The 21613-nt window shown below is 35.2% G+C and overlaps 1 protein-coding gene across 3 annotated transcripts in view; it reads left to right on the forward strand.

Annotated features, from left to right (window-relative positions):
* The window catches only part of Tfcp2 (transcription factor CP2), a 65591-nt gene extending 45296 nt beyond the window's left edge, over positions 1-20295 (forward strand). Inside the window, exons 5-15 of one of the 3 annotated variants that reach the window (XM_027949979.2) lie at positions 115-221; positions 1466-1618; positions 2665-2775; positions 3102-3190; positions 5217-5265; positions 5775-5868; positions 7904-7994; positions 9870-9985; positions 10372-10514; positions 17394-17445; positions 18768-20295. In XM_027949979.2, the coding sequence (XP_027805780.1) occupies positions 115-221; positions 1466-1618; positions 2665-2775; positions 3102-3190; positions 5217-5265; positions 5775-5868; positions 7904-7994; positions 9870-9985; positions 10372-10514; positions 17394-17445; positions 18768-18805 (1043 nt within the window). In that variant the 3' untranslated portion in view covers positions 18806-20295. Of the gene's footprint in view, positions 1-114; positions 222-1465; positions 1619-2664; positions 2776-3101; positions 3191-5216; positions 5266-5774; positions 5869-7903; positions 7995-9869; positions 9998-10371; positions 10515-17393; positions 17446-18767 lie in introns of all 3 variants that reach the window. The other 2 variants (XM_027949977.3, XM_027949978.3) reach the window with 2 other exon arrangements.
* Positions 20296-21613: the final 1318 nt, after the last annotated feature.

The raw sequence follows: 21613 nt of genomic DNA on the forward strand, positions 1-21613 counted from the left end.
AGCCCAACAGTTTGAAGCCAGCCTGAATAACACAGCACGACTCTATCTCAAAACAAAACAAAGTAAAACAAGGAACCCTCATAACCATTCAATGATTACCATTTTGTTTCTTAGATATCCCAATGTCTGTGGGTATAATCGATCCTAGGGCTAATCCAACACAATTAAATACAGTGGAGTTCTTGTGGGACCCTGCAAAGAGGACATCTGTGTTTATTCAGGTAAGGCCTTGCAAATGTATTTCCAGTTATGAAGAACATCTCTTACTACCAGTTTGTTTCTTAATGGATGATATGTGTTAAATATGAAATTTTTTTGAGTGCTGGGGTTTGAACCCAGGACCTCGCTACTGAGCTACACCCCTAGCCCCTAAATTTGAATTCTTTTCAGGGTTTTAACCTGTCATGTACAAATTCCTCAACATGTGCCTAAGCATGGAGGAGTTTTTTAATTGCTCTTCTAATTACCCAAATTTATTTATTTATATTTTCCTAAAATTCCTATTAATGGCTGCATAATATATCATTTTTTGGTTGTACCATTAACTCACCTAACAGTTATTTAGCGTCTAAATTGTTCTGATTCTCCCGGTTATCTATAAGGATATTTTGAATATCTGTATACTTAAAATTGAATTTGCATATCTCATTTATACTTTGGGTAGTTTCCCCAAAAATCTTTATTTTAATGATAGCTATTAGTTTGTTTAGTACTTAACATTGAGATAGTTACTGTGTTAAATGAACACTTTGTATATATAACTTTAAGGTTTATAATACTGTGGAGTAAGAACAGTCTTTGAGGCTTAGAAAGATTGAGTAATTTTTAAGTTTTTAAATTAAAAAAAATTTTAAGTTGTGGATGCACACAATACCTTTTATTTTATTTATTTATTTTTATGTAGTGCTGAGGATTGAACCCAGGGCCTCACACATACTAGGCAAGCGCTCTACTACTGAGCTACAACCAGCCCCAAGATTAAGTAATTTACTCAAGCTAGTAGGTTATCAATCAGACAAGGTTCTATTATTAAGATTCACCAGTTTTAGACTTTATGCAGTAGCCAAGCAAATATTTTTCATCTATTACTGTGAGCTTCCATATTTTCACAGCATGAAGTTTGCCTCCTCTTTCTAAAGTCCACCTTAAAAATGAAACAGTACTAACATAAATAATTTCTCTTTTATGTGAACTCTGTATTCTCTGAAGCAGTTAATAAATTTAGTTCCTCACAATATCTTTTGATAGCATGAGATATGTATATCTACTTTGTTTACATTCTTAAATCACTTACATTTTTCTCAATTCCTACATTAGACTGTATGTTCTTCAGAATGCAAAATGGAGGAAAAGTCTTTTGTAGGTATTCATAAATGTTTGTTAAAGGTTTTGCTGTTTGTAATTTCTCAAAAAATATTGTTGACTAGCTAGTAGTACTAAAGCCTTGATGTTGTATTCCTTTCAGGTACACTGTATTAGCACAGAGTTCACAATGAGGAAACATGGAGGAGAAAAGGGGGTGCCATTCCGAGTACAAATTGATACCTTCAAGGAGAATGAGAACGGGGAATATACTGAGCACTTACACTCAGCCAGTTGCCAGATCAAAGTCTTCAAGGTATTCCTGGGCAGTGGGCTGGACCTTGGATACTTTTTTCTTATCTTTCTATTTTAACATTAGTTACTAAGAAAGTCAACTTGTCATTTTGCAAAAACTGCAAAGTCAGTCTAAGTTAGAGTCATTGAAATGACTGCTGAGATGCATGTTAGTTTATGTGGGTATAGGCATGGAATAATGGGAACTTGGAAAAGGGGGCTGTATGCAAAAAAGAAAGAAAAAGAATTCTCATTAAAAACTCTTAAAGCCTGTTGAAGTTACAAGCTCTTTTAAAGCTCACAAAAATTGTGGAGAGTTGACTAATTTAGTTTTATTCATACCTGATCTTCTTTATTTTGATCTTTCTTTTTATCACATGGATAAATACATTCTTATTGCAAATGACTCATTAATATAAAAGTATTCAAAGCACAACACTGAAATTTCCCTTAATCACTCTTACCCTAACTCCCCAACTTCTTCCCAGAGATAGCCACTGATATAACATGGTATATACACTTCTTCCCTTTTATGCTTTTATATACATGCATGCATAGGTATTCACATATTTTTCTTTATTTGAAACATAAATAAAATTATACTATATAAATCATTTTGAGACTTGATTTTTTTTTCAGTTAACTATGTACTTCAGAGATCTTCCCATCTGTCTTATTCTTTTCCAATTGTATCAAACATTTAAATTTCCTGTTTTCAGACTTAGATAGGGTGATGCATTTCATCATACATCATTGTACATACCTGTTTGTTTCAGATGTGAATATTTAAGTTTTTAAAATTAATATTGTTAACCAGGTATGGTGGTGCACACCTGTAATCCTAGCTATTTGTGAAGCTAAGGCAAGAGGATTTCAAGTTCAAGGCCATCCTGGGCAATTGAAGGAGACCCTGTCTCAAAATAAAAAATAAAAAGGGTTAGGGATGTAGCTCAGTGGTATCTGACACAAGGCCTAGGTTCAATCTCCATTGCCAAAAAAGAAAAAAAGTTATATTGTTGGGTTAAAGAGTGAGTACTTGAGGTTAAAATAGAACATTTCTCATTTCAGCCCAAAGGTGCAGACAGAAAACAAAAAACAGATAGAGAGAAAATGGAGAAACGAACACCTCATGAAAAGGAGAAATATCAGCCTTCCTATGAGACAACCATACTCACAGAGGTAAAAAGGATTTCTTTTGGTGACAATTTTAGTCCATAATTTTAACTCTTTTTGTGTATGTGTCGTGCTGGGACTTGAACCCAGGGCCTTGTATGGCTAGGCAAGCGTTCTACCACTGAGCTATACCTATGACCCATTAATTTTTACTCTCTTAAAGAAAAATCTGTCATTTCTAGCCTGTCTAAATTTACTTCTGAGCATGCTTATGGAGACCTCTGAGGAATTAAGATTTACTAATCAAGATGTTTTATTCAAGGAATAATATTTTAATGGAACACTAGAATTAAATATGCTTTTTCATTATCTAAGTTATCCTTTGTTTTTAGTGTTCTCCTTGGCCTGAGATCACCTATGTCAATAATTCCCCATCACCTGGCTTTAACAGTTCCCATAGCAGTTTTTCTCTTGGGGAAGGGTAAGTCTGGGAAATGAAATTGGCTTTTGTTTGTACTAAATATGTATTCTTTCATTAGTTTCTGTTAACTTTCCAAATCAATATTTGGTCAGTCTTGATGAAGTTTTACAGTATTAGAGGTTTGGATTATCTTCAAAAGAGATTGAAACAATTTTATATATAGCCCTTTTCCCTCCCCTCTGTTTCCCCTCATTCTTGAAATGGCGTTAACTATTAGAGCATTAATGGTCAGCTTTTAGTGATTTTTGGAAAGCTGGGGGATACCAGGGATTGAAATCAGGGGCACTTAACCACTGAGCCACATCCCCACTCCTATTTTGTATTTTATTTAGAGTTGCTTAGCACCTCTCTTTTGCTGAGGCTGGCTTTGAACTTGTGATCCAACTGCCTCAGCCTCTGTTACCGCTGGGATACAGGTGTGCACCAGCACCTGTCTTGCTTATTTAGGCTTCTTGATTTACCTTATTTTTGCTCGTGTTGTGGTTATGTCACATCGTGGTCAGATTTGCACCAGGAAGTGGTCATTGGCAACTGGAAAAACAATTGTATAGACACTAAAATTTGTTTTATTACTTGTTAAGAATGTTCCTAACACCTAGTTATTGTGGATCTGCGATCATTGGGGAAAGTAGTTTGAAGATGATGGTTAAAATAAAGTTTTAGAATTATCTGTGGGATTGCATTTAATCTTGGCATATTACATTTCTGTATCAGAGATAATTGAAAGTTGGTGTAGAACCCTGCCCCAATTTTAAAAAGTCTTTAAAAATCTTACAGTCTTAGCATTTAACATGTATTCTACATAGCCATATTGTAACTTGGAAATAGGCTACTAAAAAGTGTGAGCATATTGTTTGTTTATAATGTTTGTTTTTTGGATTTATTTAGGCTCTATGTTTGACCTACTTCTTAAAGTATTTAATTAAGGTAGCTTAAATATTTAAAATGAAGTAATTAAGCATAAAAGAGGCATTTATTTGTAGAAGGTCTATATATAACCAGGGCCCTGAGATAAATTAATTACTGTTTTTTAAAATTATATTAAGTTTTAATACCAAATTTTAGCTAAGGCTAAAAAGAGAAAAAACATTTTTTGTTGTTTATTTTAAGGGACAGGGTCTTGTGATCTTCTTGTCTCAGCCTCTGAAGTACCTGGGACTATAGGTGTGCACCACTGTACAAAGCTAAAAAAAAAAAAAAGACCTTTTGGAAACAAAAATTTCTTGCCATCCACAAGGATGGTGCAATCTTCTTATAGGAACTTTAAATATTTATATGTGGTTTAAAGTTTGTGTTTTAAATTTTTCTCTTTTTTTTTTTTTTTGTCCTGTACTTCATTATTAGGATAATTTTTTTCCATAAAAAAGATAAGCGTTAGGGAAAAAAGATGATCCATAGACAAAAGAAAGCATAAAGAAAAATCACGGGTGTGGAGATAACTCTTGGATCACAAATTAGATAGCACTAATTTTTAAGCTGTTTTAAAAGTAATTGTTTTTCATTAGAAAAGTATGCAGTTCATAAATTTTCTTTCAGTATTTTTCCTTTATGTATATGTTTACCTACTTAATATAGTAGTAATAGTAGTAAAATACTAGTACTTTTATACCCCCACATTTTTCATTCTAATCCGTTTCTGTTAATAGCATTTATTTATTCATGAGTACTGGTAATTGAACCCTGGGCCTTGTGCTTTCTAGGCAAGTGTTTTACCATTGAGCTATATCTCTAATCCCTTATGTTATGTTATTATTTTCTCATCAGTTTCACTTTTTAAAATTTTGATAGTTTTCTTAATTTCCTTAGTAATAAAAGTGTTGCAAATGACAGTTTCTTCTCTCCCCCCTGAAGTTTTCAGGTTAATTAACACATAACTTAAAGTTTTGATCAAAGAATAAGAATGCTTTATGAGAGTATACAGATTTTTTAAGTCTCTGGCTTAGGAGTTACTGTGAAGATGAAGAATGAGATAATGGACCCTACTATGAGTCATAGACTGATGCTTTCATTTTAAATGTTTCTTTAGAAATGGTTCACCAAACCACCAGCCAGATCCTCCCCCTCCAGTCACTGATGTAAGTCTAAATTTAAATGTCAATTATTTGCAATGTCTAATAATATTTTGATGACTCTGCAATTATGATATGCCCAATTTTTAAGGAATATTATTCATTCATGAAGCAAGCATTCATTAAATTTTTTCTGTAGGAACTGGAAATACGAACAAGTAATGGAGGACCCTTGGGGATTTTTTTTGTTTTGATTTTTTGAGACAGGGGTCTCACTATGTTGTTCAGACTGGTATCAAGTTTGTAAGTTTCAGGGATCCCTCTACTTCAGCCTCCTGAGTGGGACTACAGGAACCCTTCAATTTGAGGAGTTTACAGTTTAGTGGGAAAGATAAGGATGGAGGGAAAGATAAGGATAGAGCTTCTTGGATAGAGAAAGAGATTGATGTAGTATAAACAACTTCCAAACAAGCGAAGCCTGTCTGAGTAGGTGTGTAGGTGGGTGGGTGATGTCTGGCTATGTAATACACCAGTGAATCTATTTAATTACCAAAAACATGCTTTCTTCCTTTCAGAACCTCCTGCCAACAACCACACCTCAGGAAGCGCAGCAGTGGTTGCATCGAAACCGTTTTTCTACATTCACCAGGCTTTTTACCAACTTCTCAGGTTAAATTTGCTTTACTTTTGATATGAGCAAATCATTCAAGGGTCTTCTGTTATCCTGATAGACAGGTTTCTAATATTAGCAAATGCCATAATTCCATTCTTCTTAAAGCTGAGTAATATTCCATTGAATATATATAATACATTTTCTTTATCCATTTATCTACTGAAGGACACCTATGTGGGTTCCAAGTCCCCCTATATGCATTTCATTAGTGTATTTTTTCATTATTATTATTATTATTATGTACTGGGGATTGAGCCCAGGGGCACTTTACCATTGAGCCACATCCTAGGCCATTTTATTTTTTTTATTTTGAGACAGGGTCCCATTAAACTGCTTAGAGCCTCACTAATTAGCTGAGGTAGGTCTTGAACTTGCAATTCTCCTGCCTTAGCCTCCCAAGTTGTTGGAATTTCAGGCATGTGCCACTGTGCCCAGCTTAGTGCATTTTTTTGATGAAATGAATTTCATAAATCTTTCAGACTTTGTCACCATCTGGAGCTGTGCTGTGAGAGACTTAAAAAGAAACACTTCTTGGTTTGAATTCACTTTAATTTTAAAATACTTATTCCATGCAGTACTTCTAAAAATGTATATTCCATACATAATTTTATCAAGGGGCATTTGTAGGTAAAAATTTTCCGTTTGATATCACTATATTGTATTTTATTTATACAGTTCCCTTTTATTTAGTATCTTCTTTTAAATTTTTGTTTTAATTAGTTATACATCACAATAAAATGCATTTATATATCATACATAGATGGGGTATGATTTCTCATTTTTTATTTATTTTTATGTGGTGCTGAGGATCTAACCCAGGGTCTCGCACGTGCAAGACAAGAGCTCTACTGCTGAGCCACAGCCACAGCCCCTCATTTTTTTTTAAATGAGAATTTTTTTCTAAGGTTATATACTATTGTGATCAATTTATTTATATGTGGTGCTGAGAATCAAACCCTGAGCTTCACATGGGCTAGGCAAGCATTCTACCACTGAGCTCTGATCCCAGCCCCTTCATTTTTCTGATTGTACATGTTGTAGAATTACATTTAGTCATATATATATATATATATATATATATATATATAGAGAGAGAGAGAGAGAGAGAGAGAGAGAGAGAGAGAGAGAGATAAAGTAATAATGTATATTTCATTCTACTGTCCATCCTATCCTCATATCCCGTCCCCTCCCCTCCCTTCACTACCTAACTCTATTCTTCCTTAGTGCCCTCACCATTGTGAACTAGCACCCACATATTAGAGAAAACATTCCACCTTTAGTTTTGGGGGATTGGCTTATTTTGCTTAACATGATATTCTTCAACTCCATCCATTTACTGGCAAATGCCATAATTCCATTCTTCTTAAAACTGAGTAATATTCCATTGAATATATATACTACATTTTCTTTATCCATTTATCTACTGAAGGGCACCTATGTGGGTTCCAAGGTTTAGCTATTATGAATTGAACTGCTATAAACATTAAACATAGATGTGGCTCTGTCACTGTAGTATTTAGCATCTTCTATGTACCATCTTCTATAGTAGGAATACACAAATTGATAAGGCATACTTCCTGATCAAAGACTTCATTTATCATCTAGTATATGAAAAGCTCAAATCAAAATAAAATCCCAGTAGATAATGTTCCAACACACATTTGTATCAAGTGAGATGTTCAGGGGAGAGTCTGATGTATTAAGGAACATATGTGACATGTGAAGTGAATCTTGAGGGATGAGAAGAGGAACCTATTGGTTAGACAGTCAAGGATATTTCAGGCAGGAAGAACAACTTGCTCATTCAGCACCACCAGCATGATGAAAGCATAGGGTTAAGTGAAGAAGTTCATTGGATGAGACTTAGGAGATGATGCAGGGACCAGGTAATAAAGAGCCTATGTACCATGCAAAAGATCATGGGTTATAACATTACCGGTGATGAGGTATACTTGTAATAGAGTCCATCTTAATAGGTATTAACAAAGAGAATCTTTGCCTTTATCACCCATTTTCTTACATTTATTCCAGGGGCAGATTTATTGAAACTAACTAGAGATGATGTGATCCAAATTTGTGGCCCTGCAGATGGAATCAGACTTTTTAATGCATTAAAAGGCCGGTATGTAATTAGTGTTAAATATCAATGAAGGGGCTGGGGTTGTGGCTCAGTAGTAGAGCGCAGGACTTGTGCTGTGAGGCACTGGGTTCAATCCTTAGTACCACATAAAAATAAAAAAGGTATTGTGTCCATCTACAACTAAAAATATATATATATATATATCAATGAAGTTGAATTTCAGGTGAATTTAGGTTCAGGGATTCTTCACAATATTTTGCACAATTAAATGCATTGTGTCAAAACTTTTTTTAAAAGAAAATACTAGGTATGTACCAAGTAAACACAGATAAAAAAAATCCTTTCTTAAACTTACAATTGATTCCCCACAATACCCCATTTTTTGCAGTAGTGGGGAGCTTACCCAGTGCCTTGTACATGCTAAGCAAGTGCTGTTCCACTGAGCTACTTCCCTAGCCCAATTTCCAGGTAGTTTTTTTCATCCAATAAATCTGTATGTCTTTATCATGAGCCAGTTACTATTACAGGCTCTGGAGACATATTCATGAACAAAACAGACAAGTACCCATTGTTACAACAGAGTTTACTCTTTTTTTTTTTTTTTAACTGGTGAGTTTACTTTCTAGTAGGGAGAAAACTATATATAAATAATAAATTTTTTGGATAGTGAGGGCTTTAAAGGCAAATAAAACAAATGTGCAAAAACAAGAGAATGGGCTACAGAGTACAGAGAAGATGGTCAGGAAAGAGGTCTATGAGGAGAGGATATTTAAATTGTTATGAGAAAGATGAAGGAGCTATGGAGTCATTAGGGAAGAACATTCCAGGCAGAAGAAACAGCAGGTACTAAAGCCCTGAATCAGTTTTAACTGGAGAACAGATCATTCCAAAGTTTTGGGGGAGGATTTATCTATTTTTAATGTGGTACTGAAGAGCAAATGCAGGGTCTTAGGCATGCTAGGCAAGTGCTCTACCACTGAACTATACCCCCTGCCCCCAGCCCTGGGTTGGAATTATTTAAGTGTATGTTTACAAATTATACTTGTAATAAAGACTAATTTAAAGTTCTTTTGAGATTTAAAATAGTTTTAAATACATAGTAGTAATATTGATGGAAAAAACAGAGGTCAATGACAATAGACCCAAATAACTAATAAATTTTGGAGAATTTATATTTATAATATTACAAGGGATATTGAGTCAGATTGGCTATAATCTTGGAAAATATTAAGGAAAGAGATGAAATTCAGTTGTAAGCAACTTAGGGGAAAAAGAATGGCTCTTTCATTTTAAGTGTATTATCTAAAGAATGTTTAGAAATAGAAAGGAATTAGATGATCAGATCAAGAGGTAAATGTATACCTTAGAGTAAGAAGTAAGAGGCCAGAAAGGGCTTAGAATACTTAGGAGAAGGTAAGATTCTTCAGTTTACTATATTAGCATTTTTTAGTGAAATGTTTATCTTGAGCCTTATCCATAAAGCAGTGATTCATACATTTTTGGACATTTCTTACCTTTTCACCAAAGATCACAAACTTAAATGACTACAGGGACCACATAGATATTGTAAAGGAATGACAGTCAAAATTTAGGGTTCAGTAAAGAATGCACACCATGTAAGGATAACATGATTGCTTTCATGCGAGAATGGGGTTCCTGGACTGCTAGATTTGAATTTTCAAGAAAAGTCAAAATTCACAGGTTTATCTGATGCTTCCTGTTGGAACTAGTTCAGTTTAAACAAACAAAAGCCACCACAGGTGAACTAGTAAAGCTGGCAAATGAATTGTATTTAGCCCATGATTTGCCTGTTTTCAATCCCTGCTCTATACTATTAATGTAGAAATACAAGTTTTTCTTTAAAATGAACCTACCATAAAATATGCAAGATTAACAACCCTTTTCTTTACTGCATAGGATGGTGCGTCCAAGGTTAACCATTTACGTCTGTCAGGAATCATTACAGTTGAGGGAACAGCAGCAGCAACAGCAGCAGCAACCACAACAGAAGCATGAGGACGGAGACTCAAATGGTACTTTCTTCGGTAGGTTGTTCTGGGCAGACCAGGATAGATGAAGAAAGGTGAAGAGATGATTTATGGCCATGTTGGTAATTGCTCACATTTATTGAGCTCCTAACATATGTCAGGTACTATTCCCAACACTTTTTACACACTTTAATTTTTACAACTAATAATTTCCTCTTTGTTGTGAATTTTATTGTTATCTCCAACATTTAAATGAGGAAAATAAGGCCTAGGGATATTAAATATTAACTTGCCCTAAGTCACACAGCTAGCAAGTACCAGCTAGGATTGATTTGTGAGTCCTTCTGAAAAGTGAGCATTCTTAATGATTAGATTACCTTCAAAGTCAGAGAACCTTTGTATTGACTACTGTTGCTATTTCTCCTTTGCAGTATACCATGCCATCTATCTAGAAGAACTGACAGCTGTTGAATTGACAGAAAAAATTGCTCAGCTTTTCAGCATTTCTCCTCGCCAGATCAGCCAGATTTATAAGCAGGGGCCAACAGGAATCCATGTGCTCATCAGTGATGAGGTAGGTTTTTTAGTACAGTTGAATTTCGTACAGATGATAATTAGTTTGTCAGGGCACCATGTAACAACAGCAAGATTAGTTCCACTGGAGAGGAGTTCGGTTTTTCTAGACAGGAGTTTTCTAAACTTTCTTTTTTATTTAATTTTTTTTTTTTTTTAAGATAGGATCTCACTATGTTGCCTAGGCTGGCCATGAACTCTTTTTTTTTTTTTTTTTAATTGTTCTTTTTAGTTATACATGACAGTAGAATGTATTTTGACATACTATACATACATGGAGTATAACTTCCCATTCTTATGGTTGTAAATAATGTGGAGTTACACTGGTCAGGTATTCATATATGAACATAGGAAAGTTATGTTCAATTCATTCTACTGTCTTTCCTATTCCCAAACTTCCTCCCTTCCTTTCATTCCCCTTTGTCTAATCCAGTGAACTTCTATTCTCTGCCCCCCATCCCCAATTGTGTGTTAGTATGCAATTCAGCCTTTGGTGTTTGGGGATTGGCTTATTTCACTGAGCATGATAATTTCCAGGTCCATTCATTTGCCTGCAAATGCCATAATTCCATTCTTATTCTTTTTTTTTTTTTTTTTACAGATGGACAGCATGACTTTATTTTATTTATTTATTTTTATGTGGTGCTAAGGATTGAACCCAGTGCCTCACATGTGCTAGGCAAACACTTTGCCACTGAGCTACAGCCCCAGCCCCAATTCCATTTTTCTTTATAGCTGAGTAATATTCCATTGTATATATATATACCACATTTCTTTATCCATTCATCTGTTGAAAGGCACCTAGATTGGTTCCATAGCTTAACTATTATGAATTGAACTGCTGTGAACATTGATGTGACTACATCACTATAGTATGCTGATTTTAAATCCTTTGGGTATATATTGAGGAGTGGGATAATGGGTCAAGTGGTGTTTCTATTCCAAGTTTTCTGAGGAATCTCCATACTGCTTTCCAAAATGGTTGCACCAATTTGCAGTCCCACCAGCAATGTATGAGTGTAATTGTTCCCCCACATCCTTGCCAACATTTATCATTACTTATATTCTTTTTTTTAAATATATTTTTTTTTCGTTGTAGATAGACACAATGCCTTTATTTATTTATTTACCTATCGGTCTGTTTATTTATTTATTTATTTATGAGGTGTTGAGGATCGGACCCAGTGCCTCACATGTGCTTGGCAAGCATTCTACCACTAAGCCACAATCCCAACCCCTATCATTCCTTATAGTCTTGATAATTGCCATTCTGACTAGAGTGAGATGAAATCTCAGTGTAGTTTCTATTTGCATTTCTCTTATTGCTAGAGATGTTGAACATTTTTTCATATATTTATTGCTTGATTATATTTCTTCTGTGAAGTATCTGTTCAGTTCCTTTGCCCATTTATTGATTGGGTTATATGTTTTTGTGGTAGTAAGTTTTTTGAGTTCTTTATATATTTTGGAGATTAATGCTCTGAGGTGGCAAAGATTTTCTCCCATTCCTAAGGCTTTCTGCTCATGTTCTTGATTGTCTCCTTAGCTGTGAAGAATTTTTTTTTTATATACCATCCCATTTATTGTTTCTTGACTTTACTTCTTGTGCTTTAGGAGTCTTATTGAGGAATTCAGTTCCTAAGCCAACATTATGGAGTTTGGGTCCTACTTTTTCTCCTAGTAGATATAGGGTCACTAGTCTAATGCCTAGGTCCTTGTTCTACTTTGAGTTGAGTTTTGTGCAGGGTGAGAGATGGGGTTTAATTTCATTTTGCTACATATGGATTTCCAGTTTACCAGCACATGTGTTGAAGGGGCTATCTTTTCTCCAAGGTATGTTTATGGTGCCTTTGTCTAGTATGAGATAACTGTATTTATGTGGGTTTGTCTTTGTGTCTTCTATTCTGTGACATTGGTTTTCATGTCTGTTTGGTGCCAATATCATGTCGTTTTTGTTACTATAGCTCTGTAATAAAATTTAAGGTCTGATATTGGGATGCCTCCTGCTTTAACTTTTCTTGCTGAGCACTGCTTTGGCTATTCTGGGGCTCTTATTTTTCCAAATGAATTTGATGATTGCTTTTTCTATTTCTAGGAAGAATGTCATTGGCATTTTACTAGGAATTGCATTAAATCTGTATAGCATTTTTGGCAGTGTGGCCATTTTGACAATGTTAATTCTGCCTATCCAAGAACAGGGGAGATCTTTCCATCTTCCAAGGTCGTCTTCAATTTCTTTCTTTAGTATTTTATAGTTTTCATTGTAGAGGTCATTCACCTTTTGTTAGATTGATGCCCAAATATTTTATTTTTTTCAAGGCTATTATGAATGGGATAGTTTTCCTAATTTTTCTTTCAATTGATTTATTACTGATGTATAGGAACATAATTGATTTATGGGTGTTAATTTATATCCTGCTACTTTGCTGAATTCATTTATGAGTTCTAAAAGACTTTTTTTTTTTAGTACTGGGGATTGAACTCAGGGGCACTCGACCACTGAGTCATATCCCAAACCCTGTTTTGTATTTTATTTAGAGACAGGGTCTCACTGAGTTGCTTAGTGCCTCACTTTTACTGAAGCTGGCTTTGAACTTGTGATCTTCTTGTCTCAGCCTCCTGAACTGCTGGGATTACAGGCGTATGCCACCATGCCAGGCTGATTTCTAAAAGTTTTTTTGGTCTTTAAATATAGAATCATGTCCTCAGCAAATAAGGATAGTTTGAGTTCTTCTTTTCCTGTTCTTATCCCTTTAATTTCTTTCTTCTGTCTAATTGCTCTGGATGGAATTTCAAGGACTATGTTGAGTAGAAGTGGTAAAAGGGGCATCCTTGTCTTGCTCTGGTTTATACAGGGAATGCTTTCAATTTTTCTGTATAGAATGGTGTTGGCTTTGGTTTTACAATGTTGAGGTATGTGCCTACTATGCCTGGTTTTCTAGTGTTTTGAACATGAATGGATGCTGTATTTTGTCAAATGCTTTTTCTGCTTCTATTGAGATAATCATGTTTTTTTTTTTTTTAGTTGTTGATGTACCTTTAATTAATTAATTAATTAATGTACTTATTTATATGCAGTGTTGAGAATTGAACCCAGTGTCACACATGCTAGGCAAGTGCTCTACCATTGAGCTACAACTCCAGCCCAATCGTGATTCTTTTCTTTAAGTCTATTGGTGTGATGAATTATATTTATTGATTTCTGTATGTTGAACCAACTTTGCATCCCTGGAATGAACTCCATTTGATCATGGTGCACTGCCTAGCATGTTTTTGTATGTGATTTTCCAGTTTTTTATTAAGAATTTTTGTATCTATGTTCATCAGGGATATTGGTCTGAAGTTTTCTTTCCTCAATGTGTCTTCGTCTGGTTTTGGTATCAGGGTGATACTATCTTCATAAAATGAGTTTGGAAGAATTCCTCCTTTTCTATTTCATGGAATAATTTGAAGAGGATTGGTGTTAGTTTTTCTTTGAAGGTCTGGTAGAACTTGGCTTAGAATCTGTCTGGTCCTGGGCTTTTCTTTGTTGGTAGGCTTTTGATGGTGTCTTCAATTTCCTTGCTTAAAATTGATCTGTTTAAATTTTCTATGTCCTCCTGATTCCACTTGGGTAGTTTAAATGTCTCTAGAAATTTGTCATTGTCTTCTAGATTTTCTATTTTATTAGAGTCTAAATTTTCAAAATAGCTTCTAATTATTGTCTATATTTCGGTAGTGTCTGTTGTTATGTTTTCATTTTCACCACAAATTTTAGTAATGTGAGTTTTGGCCATGAACTCCTGAACTCAAGTAATCCTCCTACCTCAGCCTCCTAAGGAACTGGGACTATGTTCCACTATGTCTGTGGCTAAGACTGTTTTTGCTTTCTTACTTCCTTCATAACATAATTTCTTTTCTTTTCTTTTTTTTTTTTTTTGGTACTGGGAATTGAACCCAGGGATGCTTTACCACTGAGCTACATCCCCAACCTTCTTTTAATATTTTTCTTTTCAGACAGAGTCTCAAAAGTTGCCAAGGCTGACATCAAGTTCGTAACCATCCTGTCTCAACCTCTCAAGTCACTAGGATTACAAACATGCCCCACCAAACTCAGCCTAATTTAAAAATTTTAAAATAGTTGTAAAAGATTTACCATTTGGGGGAAAAGAAGTTGTAAAAGATGACATTCCTGCGCACATCATGATATTTAAGAATGAAATGGTTAGCCAGGTGCGGTGGTGCATGCCTATAATCCCAGTGACTCGGGAAGATTGCAGGTTCAAAGACAGCCTCAGCAACATAGTAAGACCCTGTCTCAAAATAAAAAATAAAAAGGGCTGGGGCGGGAAGCTGGGGCTGTAGCTTATTGGTAGAGCACTTGACTAGCATGGGTGAGGCACTGGGTTCGATCCTTAGCACCACAGAAAAAGTAAATAAATAAAGTCATAAAAATATATTTTTTTAAAGGGGAGGGGGCTGAGGATGTGGCTCAGTGGGTAAGCACCCCTGGGTTCAATCCCTGCTGTCCCCCAAAAAAGAATGAAATGGTTTCATTACTATTCTAATTGCATTCCATGTAATTTAAGTACAACAGTGATCCACCCCCCCCCCCATATAGAGGATCAGAATTATAGGAGTGATTAAATACAGAAACCAACCATTTAAAAAAATACATAACCATGATTTTCTTTATGAGTTAGAATTTTTATATTATTCCTATGTTTCCTTTAACCCATATTTCCATTTGCCTCTCCCATAGACTTCATTTTTATTTTTTCCTATAATACTAGGGATTGAACCCAGGGGTGCCCCAGCCCATTTTTTTAAATCTATCTATCTATCTATCTATCTATCTATCTATCTATCTATCTATTTATTGGTACTGGGGATTGAACCCAGTGGCACTTAACTACTGAGCCACATTCTCAGTCCTTTTTTTAAAATATTATTTTTAATTGTAGATGGACCTTTATTTTATTTATTTATTTTTATGTGGTGCTGAGGATCAAACTCAATGCCTCATACGTGCAAGGCAAGTGCTCTGCCGCTGAGCCACAACCCCAGACATATTTTTATTTTTTATTTTGAGATAGGGACTCATTAAGTTGCTGAGGCTGGCTTTGAACTTGGAATCCTCCTGTCTCAGCTTCCTGAGCTGCTGGGATTACAGGCTTGCACTATTGCGCCTGACCACCCCCCACCCCCCTTTTTTTTTTACTTTGAGGCAGGGTCTAATTTTCTCAGGCTGGTCTCAAATTCAGTGATCTTCCTGCCTGACACTCTTGAGTAGCTGGGATTATAGCCACTGCATTCAACATCCCCATAGACTTGTATCCGACCATAACATTTTAATGCTTAAATGTCTTTTATTGATTATCCTGCCATATTCCTTTGAAACAAACAAACAAAAAAATTTAAATATTTTTTTTTTTTAGTTGTAGTTGAACACAATATCTTCATTTTATTTATCTGTGTGGTACTGAGGATTGAACCCAGGGCCCTGCACATGCTAGGCGAGCGCTGTACTGCTGACCCACAGTCCCAGCTCCTGAAACAAAAATTTGTTTCAACCAAAACTAAAGAGGTTTTAGGAAATCTTTTATTTTCATTAGTAGTTCAAAAATTATTTCTTCTGAATAGAATTATCACAATTATGTAACTTTTTAAAAAAAACAAAAATATTACATGTTTAATAAGTAATTAAACATGAAAAAGTGCTAGAGATGTAACTCCATGATAGAGCACATACTTAGTGGGTTCAATCCCCAGCACCAGAAAAAGAAATAAGTTTATTATACATACATCTATTAATGAGGTCAATGGAATAGTTTCATTCCCTACCCTCACCCTAGCACACAATTAATGTGTCTGAAGAATACTGCCTATTAATTGCTAAAATGACTCAGCATTCAGCATCAATTCTATCTTGATTTTTCCCCCTAGATATAGGTGCTGTGGAGCCTAATTTACCTAAATTAATAAATAGGAACTGATAGAGTTTTGTTACAACCTCAACACTGGGTTTTTTTGTTATGTACTAAAAATTATATAGTGATGTTATCACAAATTATTTTGAGTCATGTATCATTTGACAATTTGAGATTAGGTCACTCTTCAATTCTAACAAAAGGAAAGAATTAGAAACCATGTGACTCATACAAGAGTGTTACCAGTCATTAGAATTCACTTTTGTAATTCCGCTTTGGCACCATGATGCTTTTACACCCAAGGCCAGAGCACCTTTGTAGTACTCTAGTATTCTCAGTAGTATTCTATTATTTTGTTAAAAGGGAGATGGGAATTTGAGATGGGGAAATGGAGAAGAAAAACTAAAAAGGATTTAAGAAAGTTGAAGACCTGGATGTCAGTTCTCACATAAGGGCCTATTAGTGTCTTTGTTCCCCTTGGAAAATTTGGGGGTTAACCAAGAGAAATGCATACTCCACTTTTAAGATGACTGTTCTAGAGCCTCTGTTTTATTTATTTCTTTTTTAATGTAGGTGGAAATAATACGTTTTATTTTATTTTTATGTGGTGCTGATCAAACCCAGTGACTCATGCATGCCAGGCGAGTGCTCTAGCACTGAGCCACAAACCCAACCCCTCTGTTTTAAAATTTCAAAATCAGACATGGGGAGGACCCCCCTAAAAACAAACAGACTCATGAAGCAGGCTTTTGGAAATTGGGAGGAAAACACTTACATGATTCTATAGAAATTCAGGTATACTCTATTTGTGACCTATAAATCCCATCATATAAACCCCACCTTAGGAACACAGAAATAGGGTCTTTTTAATGTTTTTTACTTAAATCTAACATTATGAAAAGCCACATTGTCAAAATAATATAGCAAACCAAAGTTTTTAATAATCAGAAATTTTTCTTGCCTTTTTTCAGATGATACAGAACTTTCAGGAAGAAGCCTGTTTTATTCTGGACACAATGAAAGGTAATAAAATTGTAAGAGAAATAACTTTTAGTTTCTAAATCTTTCAAAACCTTTTTTCAGGCTGTGAGTGCAGTTCAGTGGTAGAGCACGTGCTTAGCATGCACTGGGTCCTGGGTTCAATCCCCAGAACCAAAGGAAAATAAAGCTCTTTTCATATTTGACTTTTTTAAAGAGAAATATGGAAGAAATCATATATGCAATAAAAAAGTGGTATTACTAGAGATTGTTTCTTTGTGTGAGTTGGCCTTTTTACCATTATCAAAATCAATAAAGAACACTGACAACTCTCTACCATTCTCTTCCATCTTTTTTTTTTTAATTAGGAAATCTTTATTTATTTATTTTTATGTGGTACTGAGGATCGAACCCAGTGCCTCACACATGCAAAGCAGGTGCTCTACCAGTGAGCCCCATCCCCATCCCCCATTCTCTTCCATCTGACAAATGAGGAAATCAAGGCACATTATTTTTATAATACCTATTTTTTTTAAACATTTATTTTTTAGGTGTAGATGGACACAACACAATGCCTTTATTTTGTGGTACTGAGGATCGAACCCGAGTCCCGCCCGTGCTAGGCGAGCACTCCACCTCTGAGCCACAATCTCAGCCCCTATAATACCTATTTATTATGTATGCTCCTTGACTTATGATAGGGTCACATCCTGATAAACCCATCCTAAGCTGAAAATGTCAAAAGTTGAAAATGCATTTAATGCACCTAACCTATCCAACCTTATAGCTTGACAACCCAGCACATTGTAGAATTCTAAGTTGTTTTCCCAGGTGATCTTGCTGCTTACCCCAAACTGTGTCTCATTGCCACTGCCCAGCATCATGATAGAGTTTCATACCACTTATTCCTAGCCCAGGAAAAGATCAAAATTCAAATTACATTTTCTACTGAATGCATATCACTTTTGCACCTTTTGTTAGCCTAAGTATCATAAATGGAATTATCATAAGTCAGGCTCCATCTGTACAAAGCATTCTATGCTAAATGAAAAGTATGTTGCTTTTTTTTTTTTTGTAAACCAGGGATTTAACACAATGGTGGTGGTTAACCACTGAGCCACATCCCCAGCCAGTTTTTTGTTTTAAGACAAGGTCTCACTAAATTGCTGAGGCTGGGTTTGAACTGTTCTTCTGCCTCAGCCCCACAAGCTGTGAGATTACAGGTGTGAGTCACCATGCCCAGTTAGTATGCAGCCCTTATCTTGTGCTGGCTTTATTCCCTCTCACAAGAACCTTACCATAGTTTTTTTCTCCTACTGTTTTAAAGGTGACTAAAAATTCTCCCTTTCTCTCTCTCTTTTTTGCAGCAGAAACCAATGATAGCTATCATATTATACTGAAGTAGGAGTGGAGCATCCCATGCTCAGTGGCTGCTGCTTTCCTCACCTCTTGAAAACTGCCCTCTTGGCATGTGAATGGAGATTTGAAGGTCTGCAGGAATCTGGCTCATCTGACTGTGTGGGGGGAATCTAGACCCTGGAGGCAGAATCCCAACCCTCTGTGTTGGCCTAAGCTCTGTGTCACACACAGATCACTGCCCAACATGCAGTTCTGCAGAGATTTTTTTTAGTTACACTTTTGGCCCCTGTTATTGGATATCAGTAGGAACTCCACATCATTTAGGTTATATGTAGGGCATAGTAATGATGGGAATTGTGTGATGTTTAATGGAAAGATGTTAAATTTTGTGATATGGAGTCATGTAGTTTTTTTCTAATATAAAAATGAACATCTATATTCATAAGACTAGGTCCTCAATCTCTTTTGCATCAACCATATTGTCATCTCTTTTTTTGTTTTGTTTTAGGTTTTTGTTTTGTTTTGTTTTGTTTTTTTGCCACAATTGGTTCCTGAAAACTTCATCAATGAGGGGAAATACACGAAGAATTTCTTCTGGTTCACTTGTAATACTATAACCGGTAGTTGTTTTGGCCAGTTATTTATTGAGCCAGGCAGAAAATTTTCTAAATGGATTATCTTGTTTACTTCCTGTATGAAGTAAGCACTACAGTGATCCCTAACTAAAGATGGGGAAATGGAGACACATAGTGGCTAAGAAGCTTGCGAAATAACAGGCAACTAGCAAGTAGTGATGCTGAAATCCAAACCTAGGCTAACTGATATTATTTTCCATCCAGTATCACCAGTGCCCCCCTTCTTTATAGACTATGCTCACCATTGTTTCTTACCATGGCTTTTCTGAGGAACTAAGGAATTAACCACTGAAAAAGACAAACCACACCTAAATAATAATGAACAAATCAAGACCTACAAAAGATACTTTTAAAGTGACATCTGCTATCAGAATCATAATTAGAGGTGGTAAAAACTCAGGATTGTCTGTAACTCCTAAAATTCATTGTTCTTGAACGACATTTTTAAACCATTTATATATGAGTTAGGCCATTACTGCTTTCACCTCTGAATCTTCTCTTGGTATAGGAAATACTTTTACTCATGTAGTATTATTTTATATAAACTTTACAAGAAATTAATTCCTGTCAGACATGGTGACACATACCTAAGTCCAGTGACTTGTGAGGCAGAGACAGGAGGATTGAAAGTTCAGGGCCAGCCTGGGCAATATAGAAAGACCCTGTCTTAAAGTAAAAATTTTAAAAAGGGCTGTGGAGGTAGCTCAATGGTAGAGCTCTTCTGGGTTCAGTCCCCAGTATCAAAAAGAAAAAGAAGATATTAATTCCTGTCCTATTTGCACTCTTACCATACGTTTTTGTTCTTCCTTAAGAATGAGAGAGTGAGAGAGAGTGTGTATGTATATGTGTGTGTGTGTGTGTATCATCATGGATCTTCTTTTTTCTCTTGTAGTTTTAGAAATCTCTCCACAGTTTATATTGAGGTGAACAAAGACAATGTTAAGATTCTGTATTGGATGTGTGTGTGTGTTTAAAGTATTTGACAGAGTTTTAACTTTTTTTTTACAGATATTTTTATTTATTAAAATCAACCTGCGGGCTGGGGTTGTGGCTCAGTGGTAGAGTGCTCACCTAGCATGCACGAGGCACTGGGTTCGATCCTCAGCACCACGTAAATGTAAAATAAAGATATTGTGTCCACCTAAAACTAAAAAATAAATATTAAAAAAAATTCAACCTGCAATGCATTCTAATTTCTTTTGGTTTGAAACAAATTGAGAATCTTAAAACCAGAAAATTAAGTCAGTGACTTTTTATTTTTAAATTTATTTTTATGTGGTGCTGAGGATCGAACCCAGGGTCTCACATGTGCTAGGCAAGGGCTCTACCGCTGAGCCACAACCCCATCCCCAAGTCAGTGACTTCTTTAAAACTGACTTGGGCAACTCAACATGTTAAGCCAAAATGCTTTTTTAAAGAGTGATTACTTGATGCCCCATTTTGAGGAGAAATTTTTAGTTGTTTTGTGTTCCTATGATTGAGTCTCTGCTTCAGTGAAGTTGGCTCTCCTTTCCTTCGCAGGTTACTATTGGTTATGATTTTTCCCCCCTATTTTGATGTTAGGATAGCAGGGTTGGACTAGGTGACTTTTAAGGTTCCTTTCAAATCTGTGAATCTGTGATTCTTATGTATTGCAAATGATGCATAGAATTCTATTAATATATTGACTATAAATTATAATTATTAATTTTTACTTGAAGTCAGGGTTTTATTAGAACAGTATTTATGAAAATGAATTTATACAGCATTGTAATTACAGATCTTTAATTTTACCAGAAAATATATTGGGCTTTCTTTAGCTCTCCACCAACACATTTATTGTGCCAGTGTGATATAATTGGTAAGAATTGGTATAGTAATAGAACATTGTAATTATTTTATTTGCTTTACAAAATTGCATATGTTCACTATTGATCCTTTTAATTAAATGTAAATTTTAAACTACCTTTTTCATTTTAAAAGTAATACACAAAATTATAAGTTAAAACAATAAAGAAGGGCATAACTTTCTCCTTATCTTTTAGTCCCACACTAAAGAGGTAATCATTGCATTTCCCCTTTCCAGTATACACACACAAACACACACACACACACACACACACACTCTCTCTCTCTCTCAGAAGGGTTCATGTTACACTAATAATCTGCAACTTCATTTTTGTATTTAACATACATTGAACATCTTTATCTTTCTATATTAGAATTTATAGTTGTATTCA

Source organism: Marmota flaviventris, chromosome 3, assembly GCF_047511675.1.
Source record: "Marmota flaviventris isolate mMarFla1 chromosome 3, mMarFla1.hap1, whole genome shotgun sequence".
Lineage (NCBI taxonomy): Eukaryota > Metazoa > Chordata > Mammalia > Rodentia > Sciuridae > Marmota > Marmota flaviventris.